This window comes from Nakaseomyces glabratus, chromosome J (genome assembly GCF_010111755.1).
Source record: "Nakaseomyces glabratus chromosome J, complete sequence".
In the NCBI taxonomy this organism is placed as follows: domain Eukaryota; kingdom Fungi; phylum Ascomycota; class Saccharomycetes; order Saccharomycetales; family Saccharomycetaceae; genus Nakaseomyces; species Nakaseomyces glabratus.
This window is the reverse complement of record NC_088960.1, coordinates 1,126,674-1,142,348: the sequence shown is the minus strand read 5'-3', so window position 1 is coordinate 1,142,348 and position 15,675 is coordinate 1,126,674. Positions and strand designations below refer to the sequence as shown.

The window sequence follows — 15,675 nt, the reverse complement described above, 5'->3', positions numbered from 1 at the left end:
AGTTTATACCACATCAAATATTTTATGAAGGTCAATGGTATTTACAATATGTATTCATATGGTATCGTTATTAGGCCCCAATTACCTGCGTATACTGACCAATAGACAAATTAGAAATGCCATTGAATATTATTGGAACGGCGCTACTGGATGGTACCGATAAAATACCCTATTTTCAAGAGATAAAGAAGGTGGCTCCATATGCTTTAGCCGGTGCTGCTGTGAAGTACTGGTCCCGTGGACCATCCAACAACTGGGAGCGTAAATTACATGGTAAAGTTTATATAGTAACTGGTGCCACTAGCCAAGGTATGGGTACTTCTGTGGTACTTGAAATGGCACGATTAGGAGCCCAATTGATTATTTTATGTAGGGATGTGGATGAATGGACCACTGATTGGTGTGAAGATTTGAGAGAGCGTACACAAAACGAACTAATCTTTGTCGAACAATGTGATTTAAGTGATTTGTATGAAGTTAGAAAGTTTGCTACCACTTGGCTCGATAATTCACCACCAAGGAGGTTGGATGGTGTCGTTGCATTATCCGGTGATATGGAACCTTGGGGTATCCCTATGCTATCTAGACCTATTAGGCGGTCTTCTAAGGATGGACTTGAAATACAAATGGCGGTAAACTTTGTTGGTCTTTTTCACCTTTTAGATATTCTTCAGCCTAGTTTTAAGGCCCAGCCACCTGATAGAGATGTAAGAATTATTGTGTCTACTTGTTGGCTGCAATCTTTAGGTGATATTAAGTTGGATGATCCTCTATGGCAAGATGTGAAATATCAAAGCGCGTTAAAATTCTTTGCCAGTAGTAAACTTCAATTAGGTCTTTGTTTAGCAGAGCTACAAAGAAAAGTTGTTGAAGATGTACAATCACAGAAGAAAGCTGAAAAATCGGGAAAAAATGTGACGGTGACTCTAGTCCAACCTGGTACTATGAGATCAACTAGTTTGCGCCGTGTTATTAGTAATGGGTCGGTATTTTTACTATTGTTTTTATACTGTGTTGTCTTGTATCCATTTCTTTGGTTTTTCACGAAGAGCGGTAACAGAGGTGCTCAAACTGTTTTATATGCACTGATGACTCCTGAACTTGAAGAAGTGAATTTGAAAGATACCGAAATCAAGTATATTTCCGATTGCAGGCTTGTGAAGTTTGCCAGAAAGGAATACCAAGATAAGGCGCTCCAACAAAATATGTACAACAAGACCAAGGATGCCATCTTTGAACTGGAAAAAAAATCTGCTGTAAAAAGAAACGCCGCTGAGAAATCGAACAATAAGGACAAAAAGAACACCAAATCTACTTCCAAGGCCAAAAAGAGCAAAAAAGCATAGGAGTTTATATATATATAAATAGCTAAAATTACTTCCTGTATACTTAGGATATTTTTTAATATTTGAAGTATCTGATCTAACAAACGTCACACACAATTCTTGTGTTATGGACCCTCATACAAAACACATGCTAACTTCATTAAGACAGACATGAACAGTGGTGAAAATTAACGAGTATCATAATCACCTTTATATTTGTTTTTTAATTATCTAAACAAAAAGACTAAACAAATGACGCCCCAATAGGGCCAAGGATATTAAGTTTCAATATACATGTACATTTTGAAAAGTAACAAAAGTAGAGAAATACCGAATCTGAAATGCAACTAATTTTAAGAATAAAAATTAAAGTGAAGGAATATTAAATATTAATGAGGGAGTGTGCGGGCTAGTAAATGCCATATCAAAAACAGAAAACTTGAGAAAATGCAGGTTAAATGATAACACATTTCACAGATTTCTTTTTCAATTTCTTTTTAGTTTGGCGTATTTCTGACTTGACGGATTGTTTTGATTTCTCCATATCAGATCTCGACCCAGAGCTTTTACCGATCGAAGTTTCCTGGCTGGGTGAGCTCTCTGGAGATATAGGCGATGCCTTTCTCTTTTCATGCGTTGGCTTTTCCGATACGGATGAAAGCTTATGAGGTTTAGGCACAGATATCTGTGATTGTAATTGAGATTGGGGATGCGATTGTTTTTGTGGGTGTGCTGATTTTTTTGGTTCAGCGGCTGGTGATTCTTCTTGTACCAGTGAATCTTCCTGAATCGACATTTTTCTTGCTTCGTCAACACATTTGGCTCTTTGTAATTTATCTGGTTCGAAAGCTACTATGTGCACTGCTTTTTCAAACACTTGTCTGACGTTATTTTGAGTTGCAGCGGAGCATTCCACGTAACCCATGAAACCGTTGTCCTCGACAACTTTATCGATTTCTTCTTTCGAGACAAAGCTCAGATTCTGATCTCTCATCTTCTGTATTTCGTTTTCATCATCTCTTAAATCGGATTTCGTACCTACCAGTAAGATAGGATATTTCTTGAAGTTAGTGTAAAGGTCACCGGACTCTATACCGGAGACACGTTTTAATTCCGGGAACCATTTATCCACGACGTTTCTGAAGCTGGAAGGTTCTGAGACTGAGAAGCAGATCAGAAACACATCGGTTTGCCTGTAGGACAGTGGTCTCAACCTATCGTATTCTTCTTGTCCAGCGGTGTCCCACAGGTTCAGCTTAAAGATCTGTCTCTTTAAGGCGCCAGACCCAGAGTCCGCACCCGTGGAGAACGAAGAGGCCGATGAGGACAATGTGTCGCCCTCTGTGAGGGGCTTCCTTCTTGACGAGTTGCTCTGTTTGAAGACAGGTGTGTTGTGGTCCACCAGCACACTGCTGGACCCTGTCATGCTAGAGGTGCTAGTAGAGTGCGACGACAGAGGCATCGGTGCCGCCAAGGCGAGCGTGGTAGTGTAGTTATCGAACACGGTGGGCACGTAGTCCGTTGGGAAAGTATTTGTGGTGTAAGATATGAGCAAAGATGTCTTGCCGACAGCTCCGTCACCTATCACCACACATTTTATCGATCTCATCGTTGGGTAAAGGTTGATGTATTTGAAAAGTTTAACTTTATTTGTATATTTCGCTATGAGTTACTATAGTATATGAAGGTATATTATTCCATTTACATATATAAACACTTTATATTTAAAACAAGCAAATGAGGGTCTCACAACAGAAAAAAAAATACTGATAATCGATAAATCGATAATTGATAATCCACACCGAATTGCATCATGTTTTCGATGAATATGTGTCGAGGCTATGATGAAAAAGAAAGAAAATGCGATCAATTGGAAAGGGATTTACCAAAACCAGTATTCTCTGCTCATGTTTTCCAATGCAAAAAGATGAGAAGATGACGAGGGGTATTCAAACGGCTGTACAAGCGGTTGGGCTTGGGAAAAAGCAACACCTAGTAGAGAACGTATTACGAAATATCTAAGAAAGTTACGTAGAGCTCTAACAAAGCAGAGATAATGAAAAAAAAAAGCAATCAATCTCATAAATTTAGAGAACATTCAATCCCACTGACTCCCACGTACAAACAACAAGAAATACTATAATTTACGAAATGGACAAGTGAAGAACGCAGTGAAGAACGCACCAGAGATCGTCACCGATCCCTTTCTTTTGATATTCCTTGGGGGGGAGGGCCAGTTGCCACAGTATTTCTGTGTGCAAATAAGGATTTTATGTGTGTGGTATGGGTGTTGAATGAGTATTTAGAAGAGCTCTTCTGATTAGGATTTAGACTTCACCATGATGGGACGAGAACGACAGACTATGACGTTAAAGGAACGCAGACGTTATTGAGAATTGAAAAGGAAAGGAAAGGGGGGCAGTACTGTAAGATTAGTACGTTGGCTACCCGTGGGGACCTTCCTGCACAGTCATCTCCGTCAGATAACCCAATATACAGGACAGTTTTTAGTTCGCTCACTTCTAGGGAAACAAGCTAACTGGGAAAAGCCAGTTATCTCCATTCTTCGGAGGAGAGCACCCAAGAGAATTAGTTTGTTTTTTCCCGGGATTCCATATATTTCCCGGGATCCTCGGTCTATTAATAGGCTATAAGCGGCGAAGTGAAAAGCACAAAGAATAAGATGAACAGAGAACAGACACAGAAGCAAGTGTACCCACCTGGGGGCCAGCCATTTGTCTGTCTGGATAACTCATAAAGGGAAAACTAGTGATGGGACAGTGACACAAATATCTTCGCCAGAGCCGCGAGGCTCGCTTTCTCATACCATTCCTGCACACTCTCCCGACTGGCGAATGCACCGAAACTCAAAGCTTGTGCTCACAAGCCCAGCATGCTCTTCACCGCATTCGGGGAACAGCCTTACCCATTTCTTGTGACTGCTGGCGATAGCGAAAAGCTAAGACACATTGGATAGTTACAACACCCACACCTCATATCCCGAACTCTTTTCTTGAAAAAAGCAAAGGTAGCAAGAATTCAATCATCCTTGTAAAACTTCCTAAACAGGAAACTGACGATCATTGTCACAGAAAACGGTGGGGACAACAGGGCTCCTTAGTAACCTTGATCACATGATATTATAGTCATCTACGTACAAACGTGGACCCGTGTACGTACACAAGCATGTATACTGTTTCAAGCTCACGGTTTCTGAAAATTTTTTTTTTCAATTTTCTTTCAAACTCATCGAGTAAAGCTATAGTTGATAACTTGATATAAGAGTATATTTGTATTTGCTGGTGCAATTGTTCCTATTATCGTTTCAATTCCTAAGATAAATCACGACGATAAATATATAAACAATGGTTTCCTTGATCTCCAAGAAGAGAAAGCTTGTCGCTGACGGTGTCTTCTACGCCGAATTGAACGAATTCTTCACCAGAGAATTGGCTGAAGAAGGTTACTCTGGTGTCGAAGTCCGTGTTACCCCAACCAAGACTGAAGTTATTATCAGAGCTACCAGAACTCAAGATGTCTTGGGTGAAAACGGTAGAAGAATCAACGAATTGACCTTGTTGGTTCAAAAGAGATTCAAGTACGCTCCAGGTACCATTGTCCTATACGCTGAAAGAGTCCAAGACCGTGGTCTATCCGCTGTTGCTCAAGCTGAATCCATGAAGTTCAAGCTATTGAACGGTTTGGCTATCAGAAGAGCTGCTTACGGTGTTGTCAGATACGTCATGGAATCCGGTGCTAAGGGTTGTGAAGTCGTCGTCTCCGGTAAGCTAAGAGCTGCTAGAGCTAAGGCTATGAAGTTCGCTGACGGTTTCTTGATCCACTCCGGTCAACCAGTCAACGACTTCATTGACGTTGCCACCAGACACGTCTTGATGAGACAAGGTGTTTTGGGTATCAAGGTTAAGATCATGAGAGACCCAGCTACCAACAGAGGTGGTCCAAGAGCTTTGCCAGATGCTGTCTCTATCGTTGAACCAAAGGACGAAGAACCAGTTCTTACTCCAACTGTCAGAGACTACAGAAGCGCTGAAGAAGTCGGTGAAAAGACCGAAGCTCCAGCTGAACAAGCCGTTGAAGCTTCTGCTTAAATTCGTAAAGATTAATTATTTCTAATTAACAATAACTATTTTTATATAATCTTTTCTTTATAAACGAATTTATTCACTTGCCTTTTTTTTCAAAATCACTTCATCTACTTCTTGTGTACAAGAAGGCATATCCCAACTATCTTAATGAATGAATTATTCCTTGCTTTTCATTTACATGATATGTATTTACAGAGTAGGTTTTATAATTAATTTTCCAGAATATAATATCTAACATGGAGGGCATAGCCCGCTTAAAGGGCAATTAATAAACTTACCATTTGTAGGCATTTCCAGGTACACCACGGATTGGTCTGTCAGCTAGCTGTACCCAAGGTTTCTTATTTTGTTCCTTCAGTTGCTTCTCATATTCTAGTCTCTTCTTGGTTACACTATGAGTCTTTAATATACATCTCACATGTATATGTCTGTGTCTGATAATACCAATTCTTCCTCTACCTTTGTATTCAACTCTTTTCTGCAAGTAACCGTCGTTACCTGACCAAATCTGTGAAATATACAGATCATCAGCATCAAGTCCAAGCTTCTTACCATCTTCAATACCTTTTTGGAACAGTTCTGCTAAGTCTCTTGCAATCTTCTTGTCAGAAAAGTGACATTGGGTAATGGCTTTTTTGACATCCAATCCACTAAGCATTCTCAGTAAATGAATGGCCTTCTTTGTCGAATACTTTAGTCGGTATGACCTCAAGTAAATTGATGGTTCCAACGCTTCCAATTCTTGTCTGGACAATTTAAGTTTGTATTTTTCCTTAGTTTCTGGTATAGTCACCACTGTGTCCTCCTTGTAAAACCCTCCATTCTGCTTACAGTTTAGCTCATAGACTTGCCTCTTTAGAGGGGAAAGAAGGAGTTCTGGAGCTAGAGCCTCTTTCTGAAACTGCTCACGGATATAATTTTGAAGCACCTCATCCTTCTCAAAAGTTATTGAATCCTTATCAACGCTTATTTCACCTGAGTCATCTGTGGATTTAACCGCGGCTTCTAATCTGCTCGTCTCTCTTGTTGGATCGTATTTATCCTCTAAGTTTGTGTTACCAGTATCAGTTATTGATCCAAAAAGATTCCCACTATTGTTCAAACAGGGAAAAGAAGTGCTTAGTAACCTCCTGTTCGCTAATACACGACTGGCATTTCGTAATGGCAGCCCAGCATTACGCATAAGAGATCTAGAAAACATGATCGATGTCGAGGAAAGTTCAACCCAGCAATGAATGTATCACCTGCTCACTATGAACCGATCCAGCAGTACTCTCTGTTGTTATGTACAGCCAAAAAAATAACTTCTAGGAGAACTACCAACGCTACCTCTATATGACTCTCCTTTCTGCTAGAAACAGGTGTTATGCTTATAATCTTATTGTCTACCTGCTAAGTATTTTAAAGGCTAATTAAATTCATTAAACCTAACATCTTCGAAGCCATTAATCTGGTTCAAGTTGTCTGATTGTTCAGATTCCTCCTCTGGAGATGTTTCTAAGATCGTTAATAGGTACATCATGTGAACTGTTGTATAACCTGCAGCTTGGCCTTTCGGATTTCATTTTATTTGTTTAGTGTTTTCGATGACTTCAACACGCATCTGGCACAGGAAATAAAGTTGCCAGCGCACATACTTATATAAAACATGTCTTAAAAACGGAATTGTAGAGGATTTGGGCAAAGGTTTTACAATCGTTGAAAGAAAAATAAGATATAATGAGATAGGATCAAAGTTTATTGGGTATCTTTATAAAATGTATCTAACCAAATAAGTATAATATTCTGAATATTTAAAATGAACATGGCCTCTCAAGTATTGCTGTAAAATGCAGAGCAAACTGTTCTCTTCTGCTGGCAGAAAAAAAAAATAACGGCAAAAATTATGGTGATTTCATATTATTTCTCGCAAGTATCCCATTTCTGGAACATCATTTGACCTTTCCCTTCCTGAATCTGACCCAATATGAAGGGCAGATTGCATAGAGTCTGAATAATCATCAGAGGAATCTGTGCTTGATGATATATAGGAAAACCTCATGTGATAATCTGCTGATCTTGTGTTAGATAAACCCATACTACTGGGTGGTACCCCTATAGAGTTGTGGTTTTTCCTTTGAGGAGGCAATGGAGGTGGAACTCTGTGCTGGAAGTCAAATTCGTTGTTAAATGGATTGTCGTTATTATTATATTCAACATCTTTGGACCTTGAAGGGACCTCGAAGGATTTCCACTTCTGATTTCTCCTCCTCTTTCTAATGTAGAAATACCATACTATCAATGTACAAACTAACAAACCCACTACACTCCCCACCACGCTACCAGCTATGGTACCTGCATTTTTTGACTTGTTTCCATTTTCTTCATTAGAATCCAAGGCACCAGAAAGCCAGTCCTTATAAAAATGTAGGTCAGTTGTAATTATACTCGAAGGTTTTGAGAAAGTATAACTGTCCTTTAAATTAAAAGCGGTAACTATCGGAAGGGCAGTTTCAAAAGTAGTTGTAGAAGCAGTAATATCAAATGTTTGTATGTAGCTGTAATAAACAGATTTTCCTAAAGTGGAAGACAATATTTCTCCATCATTCGAAAGATCGCTATAGCTAGAACTGATGGTAGAGGTAATTGGCTCTATAGTTGTTGGCTGAGAAGAGGAATAATTTTCGCTTGATGAAACCAACGATGATGAGGATGTACTGGATGTGTAAAATTGTGAGCTTGATGAGCTTGATGAGCTTGAAGATATTCCTATCAATGCTAACTCGGATAATAAAGAGGAGGTATCATTTGTTGAACTAGAAATTGACGGTGTTGGTAAAGGTGTATACCATTCAGAAGAGTTTGAGAATGGAATTCTAGATGGTGTTGTATAGGTGCTTGCTTTCCTCCGGGATGAAGATGAAGACGCAGACGAGACTTTTATGGAGCTTTCGCTATTGTTTGGACTAAGAAGCACAGATGAGCTGGGAAGGTCTGTAATAGTATTTATCAGTGATGATTCGCTTATACTGGATAGAATAGCCAGGGAATTCGAACTATTTGTAAGTGTACTGCTAAAATTATCCGTAAACGAACTAGACGATACACCAGAGTTGTGTAGCAGAACCGATGATGATAATACTGATGATAAAATGGTTAAGCTACTCGACAATAAGTCATTCTCTGCTAGTGAACTGTTGGAGCTTTGTTCAGCTATCTGTTGTAGCGATGATGTTGGAGATACTGATGAAGATATACCACTACTAAAAGAAGTGGTTATGCTTGGGACACTAGATAAGAGACCAGGTGATATTCTGCTGCTTGATGAAATTTCATTTTCTGATATACTGGAGCTAGATGTCGATTGTATTGTTGAGTAACTTGATATGAGTGAGCTATACGAAGAGCTGGATGTTTGCGACACAGTGATCGCACTTGAAAGCACATCACTTGAGATACTTATCGAAGAGCTTTCGGGTATACTGCTGATGGGGATGTCTATAATTGAAGGTGGCGATACAAACGCTTGACTTGATGAAGGGAACACTGAGCTCGCCACTGACCTTGAAAATGTACTACTTGACTCGGTTGTTATATTTTGCATGGTCTCCGTTAAAATCCAATTATCATTCTGCGTCGTAATATCAAAACTGCTTGATTCAAATAATGGAGGATTATTGATATTAGAACTCCAACCTATATTATTTGATTCGGATATATAGTCAGGCACTCTAGAACTCTCTTCAATAAATGATGACAGAGATTTAATATCAGCTGCCTCTGTATAAGATGAGTTGTGTATCATCGATTCCTTTTTTTCTTCTTCTGTAATTAAGCTATTTTTAACAGTAGATAGGAAATACTTCTGTTCTCCGATTTTTGTGCAGGAAAAATAAATTCCTCTTTCTTTTTCTTTTTCTGCTGTTCTGATCCTATACCTGGGCCTTTGTAATGTATGCCAACACGCCTCAGTTGCTGCAATCACTCCTATCGAATCACCAGAAAATAGTGGCTTATTAGTCAATAAATAATATTGATAATATTTGCAGACAATAATCAGCAGTTCTTATAAGCCACGTTGTTATGAATATATAAGTAATGAAAAATACTCGGTACCGGACCGCTTTTTATGAAGGAATAGTTAGAATAAAATTTCACAATATACTGGGCGAGAAAGATATATAATGAAACGAGGAAATTATTCTCTATTTTCATTTTGACATTACTAAATTTGATGAGAGCGTTATATATATTCTATAATTAGTTGCTTTCACATCCATGATCTGTTCTCCCTTGTAGATTTGTGAATGCATCTCTACTGCTGCTATATTTGTCAGCTTGTGCAAGGATTTCGAATTCCCCCTTCACTAATAATGCAGTCATGATTGTGGTCGCATAAAAGTATCACTTTGCATAGCTGTCAATTGGAAATCACAAATTGTATGTTTACTTGTTTACACTTTCTATTTCGACTGTGTTGTTCAAATGGTCTTGCAACAACCACTTTTATTTAGTACAATAATGAGCAGCGCATTATGCCACTAAGCTTTGAATCACTCTAGTTAGACAGTCCTTCCCAGAAATACGTCATATAAATATCTGTAACACAGAAAAGTCAGTAGACCCTGCTGCTGCTATTTTTGTTTTGTAGTGACAGAAGGCTCACCAGGCAAGTGATAGCATCAAATCTACAGACAATGACCGCACGCCATTGGATGTGCTAAATGTTAGAAAGGGTCCAGTAATATCGTGCAGGGAGTTTTTCCGTATGACTTCTGGAGAATTTACACTAAAGAAAATTTGTTTCTTTTTTTTCCAATGGCATTGTAGATGTTGGTACAAGTGTATCTGAGGAAGCAGTGTTCTCACCCATTGTCTTGCAGTTCCATCTTGTACTGTTCCTGCGTTAATATCTGTGAGTACTAGAATTCCCCCTGAAATTTGCGAGTTTGTACTACGTGGGTTTCTAGGACGATTATGGTTGATTACGTTTCATGCGACATTCCTTGCAGTTGGCACTGTTGGTCGCAGTGCTACAGCACTTCGTGTGCCGTCCATTGTGTTGCAAAGCAACATATACATTAGCATATTGTAAGAAATGATAAATCACGGTAGGAATATAGTAATGAGTTTCAACAAGCAGCAGCAGAGGTAGTAGTGTGTGGATTGGAAATAGAGCAATGTTTGGGAAGGACACGACTAGTAATATATGCTAATGATAGAAGTTAGTCGTGTCTGAAAGAAAAAACACTTACGTTTAAAATCGAGTTATTTTAATGTACAGAAATTATTTGTATAAGAATACAAAAGAAAACAGAAAAAAATTCATACATCTTATGTTTAACACATATGCATTGTTCTCCCCTCATAATAGAACCTTCCCAAAAACTGTTCATTATTAAAATGTAATCTTCTTACCTTGAGATGGAACAATGGCGGCAGATGCTCTCTGAGCGGTCTTCAACGCAATACTACTCTTTACACGGTTGTTAGATTCGACGTAGTTTCTTTGCCTTGGCTTCTTTTCATTATATGACTTCTCTTCCCTAGGCGGTCTGCTAACAGCATCATGGTTAGGCAAGTCGAAGCTCTTCTTAGGTGCAGCATCAGGCCTCTTTCTAACTTGTCTTTTGCTTCTATCTTCACCAAATTCCATTCTTAATGGTCTACCTGCTATCTTCCTGCAGGATTTGTCCTTCAGAGCATTTGTGGCACCTTCTTCATTTTTGAAATCTACAAAGGCAAAACCCTTACATTTACCACTGTCTTGGAAAGTGGCCATACGAATCTTAACTATCTCACCACAATGTTGGAAATGCTTTCTTAATAGTTCATCGGTAGTGTCAAACGACAAGTTACCAACAAACAGAATTCTAGATGGTGGGTTCTTAGACATAGATACCAAATCGGTTTTGTCGGGTCTTCCTTCATAACTTTTAGAGTTCTTTATTAGTAAGTTTCTACCATTAAGTTGAGACTCGCTCAATTTAATAGCGGCTTCAACTTGCTCTTGTGTTTTGAAATCGACATAACAGAAACCTTTGTTCTTTATTTGTTTACCATCATTCTTAGCTAAAGGCATGTTGACTCTAACCAAGTCCTCTTCAGTGATTTCAACATCCGTTCCTTTTGTCTTACCAACAATGAATCTAGTTATATCCTCCTTAGTGGTGTCGAAAGATAAGTTACCGATCCACACACCGTTCTTTCTAGAATCCTTGACTGAAGACTCAGATTCTTTAGCAGAATCTTTCGATTCACCGTCTTTACCTCTCTCCTTTTCAGCGACTTCCTTGTGGAATTCATCTACAGATGATGGATCTAGGTTAAACTTAGCGTTCAGTTCTTCTAAAGTAATCTTTCCTCTTCTTAGAAGACGTTTCTGCTTTTTAGATAGTGGGATAGTTTGACTCAAATCAATCTCAATTTCATCCTCAGCCTTTCTCTTCTTTGTTGGGTCAGAAAGAGCCTTTTGAATCTTTTCTGCTTCATCAGCTGGTACTTCCTGGACTTCCTTAACTTCCTTCTCTACGTCACTCATTTTGTTATAGTATTTTTTTTGCTCTGACTGAAATTCTGGTATTAGTTATAATACATCTATCTTAGAAGTTTTTAATCTCGAAACAAATTTAGTCTTGTATTATGTCTCACCAGTTGATGCTCATCTCATCTCATCTCATCGCTACATTTTTTCAGCTAAAAAATTTTCTTACAGTGAAAGCCCGCAGCGACAAAACATACACGCAATAGTGACATTAAGTGTGAAATGTATGTATTGAAAGCTGCTCTATAAAGCTATGGATGTCGCAATTAAGGATATTATTTTCACTATAATATTAAAGAATTAAACACTATAATTATTTTTAAACAGAAAAAAAAGGGATTAAGGTATTGGTTCAAGTTTAAATCCAAGTTTAGAGATGTAATTTGTCCTTGCTTTTCAAAAATTAGAGAAATACTGGTTTCATTTACCACAATATTCCTGATAACCCTAGCTATACTGTAGGAGCTACTGATAACATTCGTCTATAGTCCTTAAACTGATGTATCAGAAAAGAGAATAAAAGGGAGAAGATCAAATAAAAAGTTAGATTGGGAAAACAAAAGTCACTATCACGAATATGATTAAGTTCAAATCTCAAAACGTTGTTAAGGCTATCATAGAGTTACAATTTGACAAGTCTGGTAGAAAAATAGAAAGAAAAAACTATTCACAAAGATTGACGAGGAGCAAAGAAAGTTTTGACTTTCTTCATAAAGGATTTTTTTTCTGGTTGCTTACCGTTCTTGGTGGAGTTGGTCATAGGCTTGCCATTGGCCATAGGCTTCTTTTGTTCAGCCATTGGCTTGTTTTCGCTCTTCATTGGCTCACTCTTCTTAACGGAGTCACCGTTCATCTTCTCTTCCGCAGCCATAGGGGCAGCCATTTTCTCCTCCTTCTTGTTCTCTTCCATGGTATCTGCTTTAGCGTCTTCCATCATTGGCTCGGCAGTTGGTGTATTCTCCATAGACTCTGTAATTGGTTGGTCATTTTCATCTAGTGCGATAACTTCTTGTGACACAACCTCACGCTCACCGGTCTTCTTGTTCGTCTTTACCACACGCTTAATCTTGAACTTCTTCCTTTGCTCACCAGAGCCTTTCACTTGACTCTCAACTTCAGATGTCAGTTCATGTGTAGTAGTACTTTGAAGACCATCAGTAGATGAACTCATTGGTGCAGTGCCCTTTGGTGCGGCATCCATGGACGCGTCCATGCTACCCATACGCGCATCTTCCTTTGTGATATAGTTGTTTTCACTTCCGAGGTCATTGCTCTCACGCTTGTAGTCACCACTGGCAACCCACTCACCGTCCACAACAAACTTGAAGTATACCTTTGGCGCAGTAAACTTCACCGGAACCACACCGCGAAACTCATCGCCGCGCTTCTCTAGCTTGTGACTACACTTCCACTCGTCAAAATCACCAGTAACTACAACCTCGCTCGGCGTACCGCTCTTCCAAACAAACTCAACTTCACTCATCTTACAGCTTCCTGTCCTTGGCCTCCAAGGGGAAAAGACACCCTCTTGCGTTCCGCCGTTGGGACCAACCTTTTTATACTCGCAGGGGCCAGTCGGAAGTGTCGCCCTCGGACCCCCCCGCAACCGCAAGTCGTGGTGCCGAAAGAGAGTGTAAGCCCTAAACGGGAAAACACTGCCCTCCTGAGACGCGTACTGCCCCAACGTTAGGGCTAGTTCACCCCCCCTGCATTTCCCAATCCGGGCAGCATCCCTTTGCAACTGGATTGACTGCAGGGGGGGGGGGGAAACTAGGGCCTTCCAGTTTTCCACTGCACTGTTTCTTCTCTCTAGGGTTAGTGCGACTTCTCTTGTTTTAGGGCTTGCGTTGTACTGCTCCCCTATTTCTGCCCGAAGGCGGGTTCACTCGTACGTCGTGGCTTGCACGTGCTCCAGAATTTTGTACATAATTTCTGACGTTTCTTGATCACAGGACATGTACGTGCCAGGGCACCTCATCGGGTTCACAGTATAGCCAGTGAACACACATAGAGATGACTTGATGCAGAGCCTGTTTTAAGAGTCATGGTGGTGTATGCTGGTTTTCTTTTATTGACGTTGAGAGTAAAGCATTTTTTATATATCGCCTTGTATCCAATCAATAAATACCATTCACTAACATTCGAATGTCGCTGGTTCAGAGACGTCTGTTTGGCAGTGCGAAGTTGCTCTGCTCGTATGCCAAGTTGCTCAACAGACCGCATTTCAAGCCCTTGAAGGAGACTTTATCCAAGGTGGACACGGTAGATGTATCTGCGGCTAGACAAATTGTAAATCTGCTCGAGAAACTGGATGTGTCGGCTCGGGACCAGGCCGCTGTTCACAACGACATCCTCGCGACCTTGGTGAAAGACAACTATGGTATCTCCAATGTACATTTGAAGGCATTGCAGGACCTCTCCGTGCAGCCTTCCAAGGAGGCGCTGCTAGAGTTGATTAGGAGTAACCCTGGCAGGGTGGACAGCAGTTGGGACTTGTTCGTGAAGTACAGAGGTACTGAAGTCAGTGACGATATTGTCCACGCAGTGATACAGAAGATTATCCAGATGGATCAAGCCATGATCGCTGATGGGAAACATAATTTGGATGTGAACGACATTGCACAGATCGTTATCCTTCTGGAATCCTTGAGCGACAAAACCGCACTAGATCCACAACTATATGAGTCATTTCTAAACGATATCTTCAGGGAACAACTATCATGCTTACTGCCACTAGCCTTAAGTTTAGCCGAGGTAGACTCTAAGGTACTCAAGGAAAAGCTAGTGGATGCTACCGATATCCAGTTTATACATTTACTTGAAAAAATTGATCCTCAGAGCATTGTAAATGATGAAGAACTCTTACTGTTGTCCTTAGATAGACTCAAGCCTAGCACGTCCGCTACAGAGACAGAAATAGAAACAAAAAATAAAGGTCTCTTATTAGAGGCCATCGAAAATGCTAGGACAGTATCTAAACTACCCTTCGAACATACATTACTTGATGAACCATTAGAAGACAAAAAAGCTAAACTTTTCTCACAGATTACTGGAGAAGTGCAGAACAATAAGTTGGATGAAACTAATATTCAACTTGCTTTAAAGCTTTTACGAATAGTTGGTCTGGAGATTGGGGATGTGAAATTAGCTTTGGAAATGTACCATAACTATTTGATCAAATATGTATCTCACTCAGAAGAACTGATGTTTGAAGCTTTCTTAATGCTGTCGTACCAAGCGGTTAAAACAAACAACAAACAATTACAGCAATATTCTGAAGCTTTTATTCCTGCCAATTTAGATATTCGAGACAGCCTTTACACCAAGTTTTTATGCGGATTAATTTTATCAAAATCAAAATTCAGCATGGACGATGCTTTAGAGCTGTACAACGATAAAAACCAGGTTATTAGTAAAACAGCGGACGAACACACTTTGAAGTCTCCATTTGATAGAGTAACCGAGTGTCTTATCATGGGTTATATGTTAAACAGGGACATCGATTTTGCTAGAGTCATATTCCAAGAAGCCATGGGCCAAAAACTGTTTTCTGGTACCACGATCACAAAGTCAATAAAAAGCCATATGGCTGAATATGGTGAAGCTACCGAGAAGGGTACCATACAGGAATCGATGGAAAAACGCATTTTAGATTATTTATGTTCTATTTAATGTGATTAATGAGTATAAAGTGGCTACTATGAAAGCATTGCTGCACATA

At 39.6% G+C, this 15,675-nt stretch overlaps 8 protein-coding genes across 8 annotated transcripts; 3 read left to right on the top strand and 5 right to left on the bottom strand.

The window, feature by feature from the left end:
* Nucleotides 1–116: 116 nt before the first annotated feature.
* PBR1 (putative oxidoreductase) lies at nt 117–1,346 on the top strand (the record flags this gene model as incomplete). Its single annotated transcript, XM_448202.1, has 1 exon — nt 117–1,346. The coding sequence occupies one exon, from the start codon at nt 117–119 to the stop codon at nt 1,344–1,346; it is 1,230 nt and encodes a 409-aa protein (XP_448202.1).
* A 433-nt stretch (nt 1,347–1,779) lies between these two features.
* On the bottom strand, nt 1,780–2,934 carry RHO5 (Rho family GTPase RHO5; the record flags this gene model as incomplete). Its single annotated transcript, XM_448201.1, has 1 exon — nt 1,780–2,934. The coding sequence occupies one exon, from the start codon at nt 2,932–2,934 to the stop codon at nt 1,780–1,782; it is 1,155 nt and encodes a 384-aa protein (XP_448201.1).
* A 1,756-nt stretch (nt 2,935–4,690) lies between these two features.
* RPS3 (40S ribosomal protein uS3) lies at nt 4,691–5,434 on the top strand (the record flags this gene model as incomplete). The annotated part of the gene is made up of 1 exon (XM_448200.1): nt 4,691–5,434. The coding sequence occupies one exon, from the start codon at nt 4,691–4,693 to the stop codon at nt 5,432–5,434; it is 744 nt and encodes a 247-aa protein (XP_448200.1).
* Nucleotides 5,435–5,705: 271 nt separating this feature from the next.
* Nucleotides 5,706–6,632, bottom strand: MRPL22 (mitochondrial 54S ribosomal protein uL22m; the record flags this gene model as incomplete). The annotated part of the gene is made up of 1 exon (XM_448199.1): nt 5,706–6,632. One exon carries the CDS (start codon nt 6,630–6,632, stop codon nt 5,706–5,708), a length of 927 nt encoding a protein of 308 aa, XP_448199.1.
* Nucleotides 6,633–7,325: 693 nt separating this feature from the next.
* On the bottom strand, nt 7,326–9,215 carry TDA7 (Tda7p; the record flags this gene model as incomplete). The annotated part of the gene is made up of 1 exon (XM_448198.1): nt 7,326–9,215. One exon carries the CDS (start codon nt 9,213–9,215, stop codon nt 7,326–7,328), a length of 1,890 nt encoding a protein of 629 aa, XP_448198.1.
* Nucleotides 9,216–10,808: 1,593 nt separating this feature from the next.
* Nucleotides 10,809–11,951, bottom strand: NOP13 (Nop13p; the record flags this gene model as incomplete). Its single annotated transcript, XM_448197.1, has 1 exon — nt 10,809–11,951. One exon carries the CDS (start codon nt 11,949–11,951, stop codon nt 10,809–10,811), a length of 1,143 nt encoding a protein of 380 aa, XP_448197.1.
* Nucleotides 11,952–12,621: 670 nt separating this feature from the next.
* MDG1 (Mdg1p) lies at nt 12,622–13,437 on the bottom strand (the record flags this gene model as incomplete). The annotated part of the gene is made up of 1 exon (XM_448196.1): nt 12,622–13,437. One exon carries the CDS (start codon nt 13,435–13,437, stop codon nt 12,622–12,624), a length of 816 nt encoding a protein of 271 aa, XP_448196.1.
* Nucleotides 13,438–14,099: 662 nt separating this feature from the next.
* Nucleotides 14,100–15,626, top strand: MRX12 (Mrx12p; the record flags this gene model as incomplete). Its single annotated transcript, XM_448195.1, has 1 exon — nt 14,100–15,626. One exon carries the CDS (start codon nt 14,100–14,102, stop codon nt 15,624–15,626), a length of 1,527 nt encoding a protein of 508 aa, XP_448195.1.
* Nucleotides 15,627–15,675: the final 49 nt, after the last annotated feature.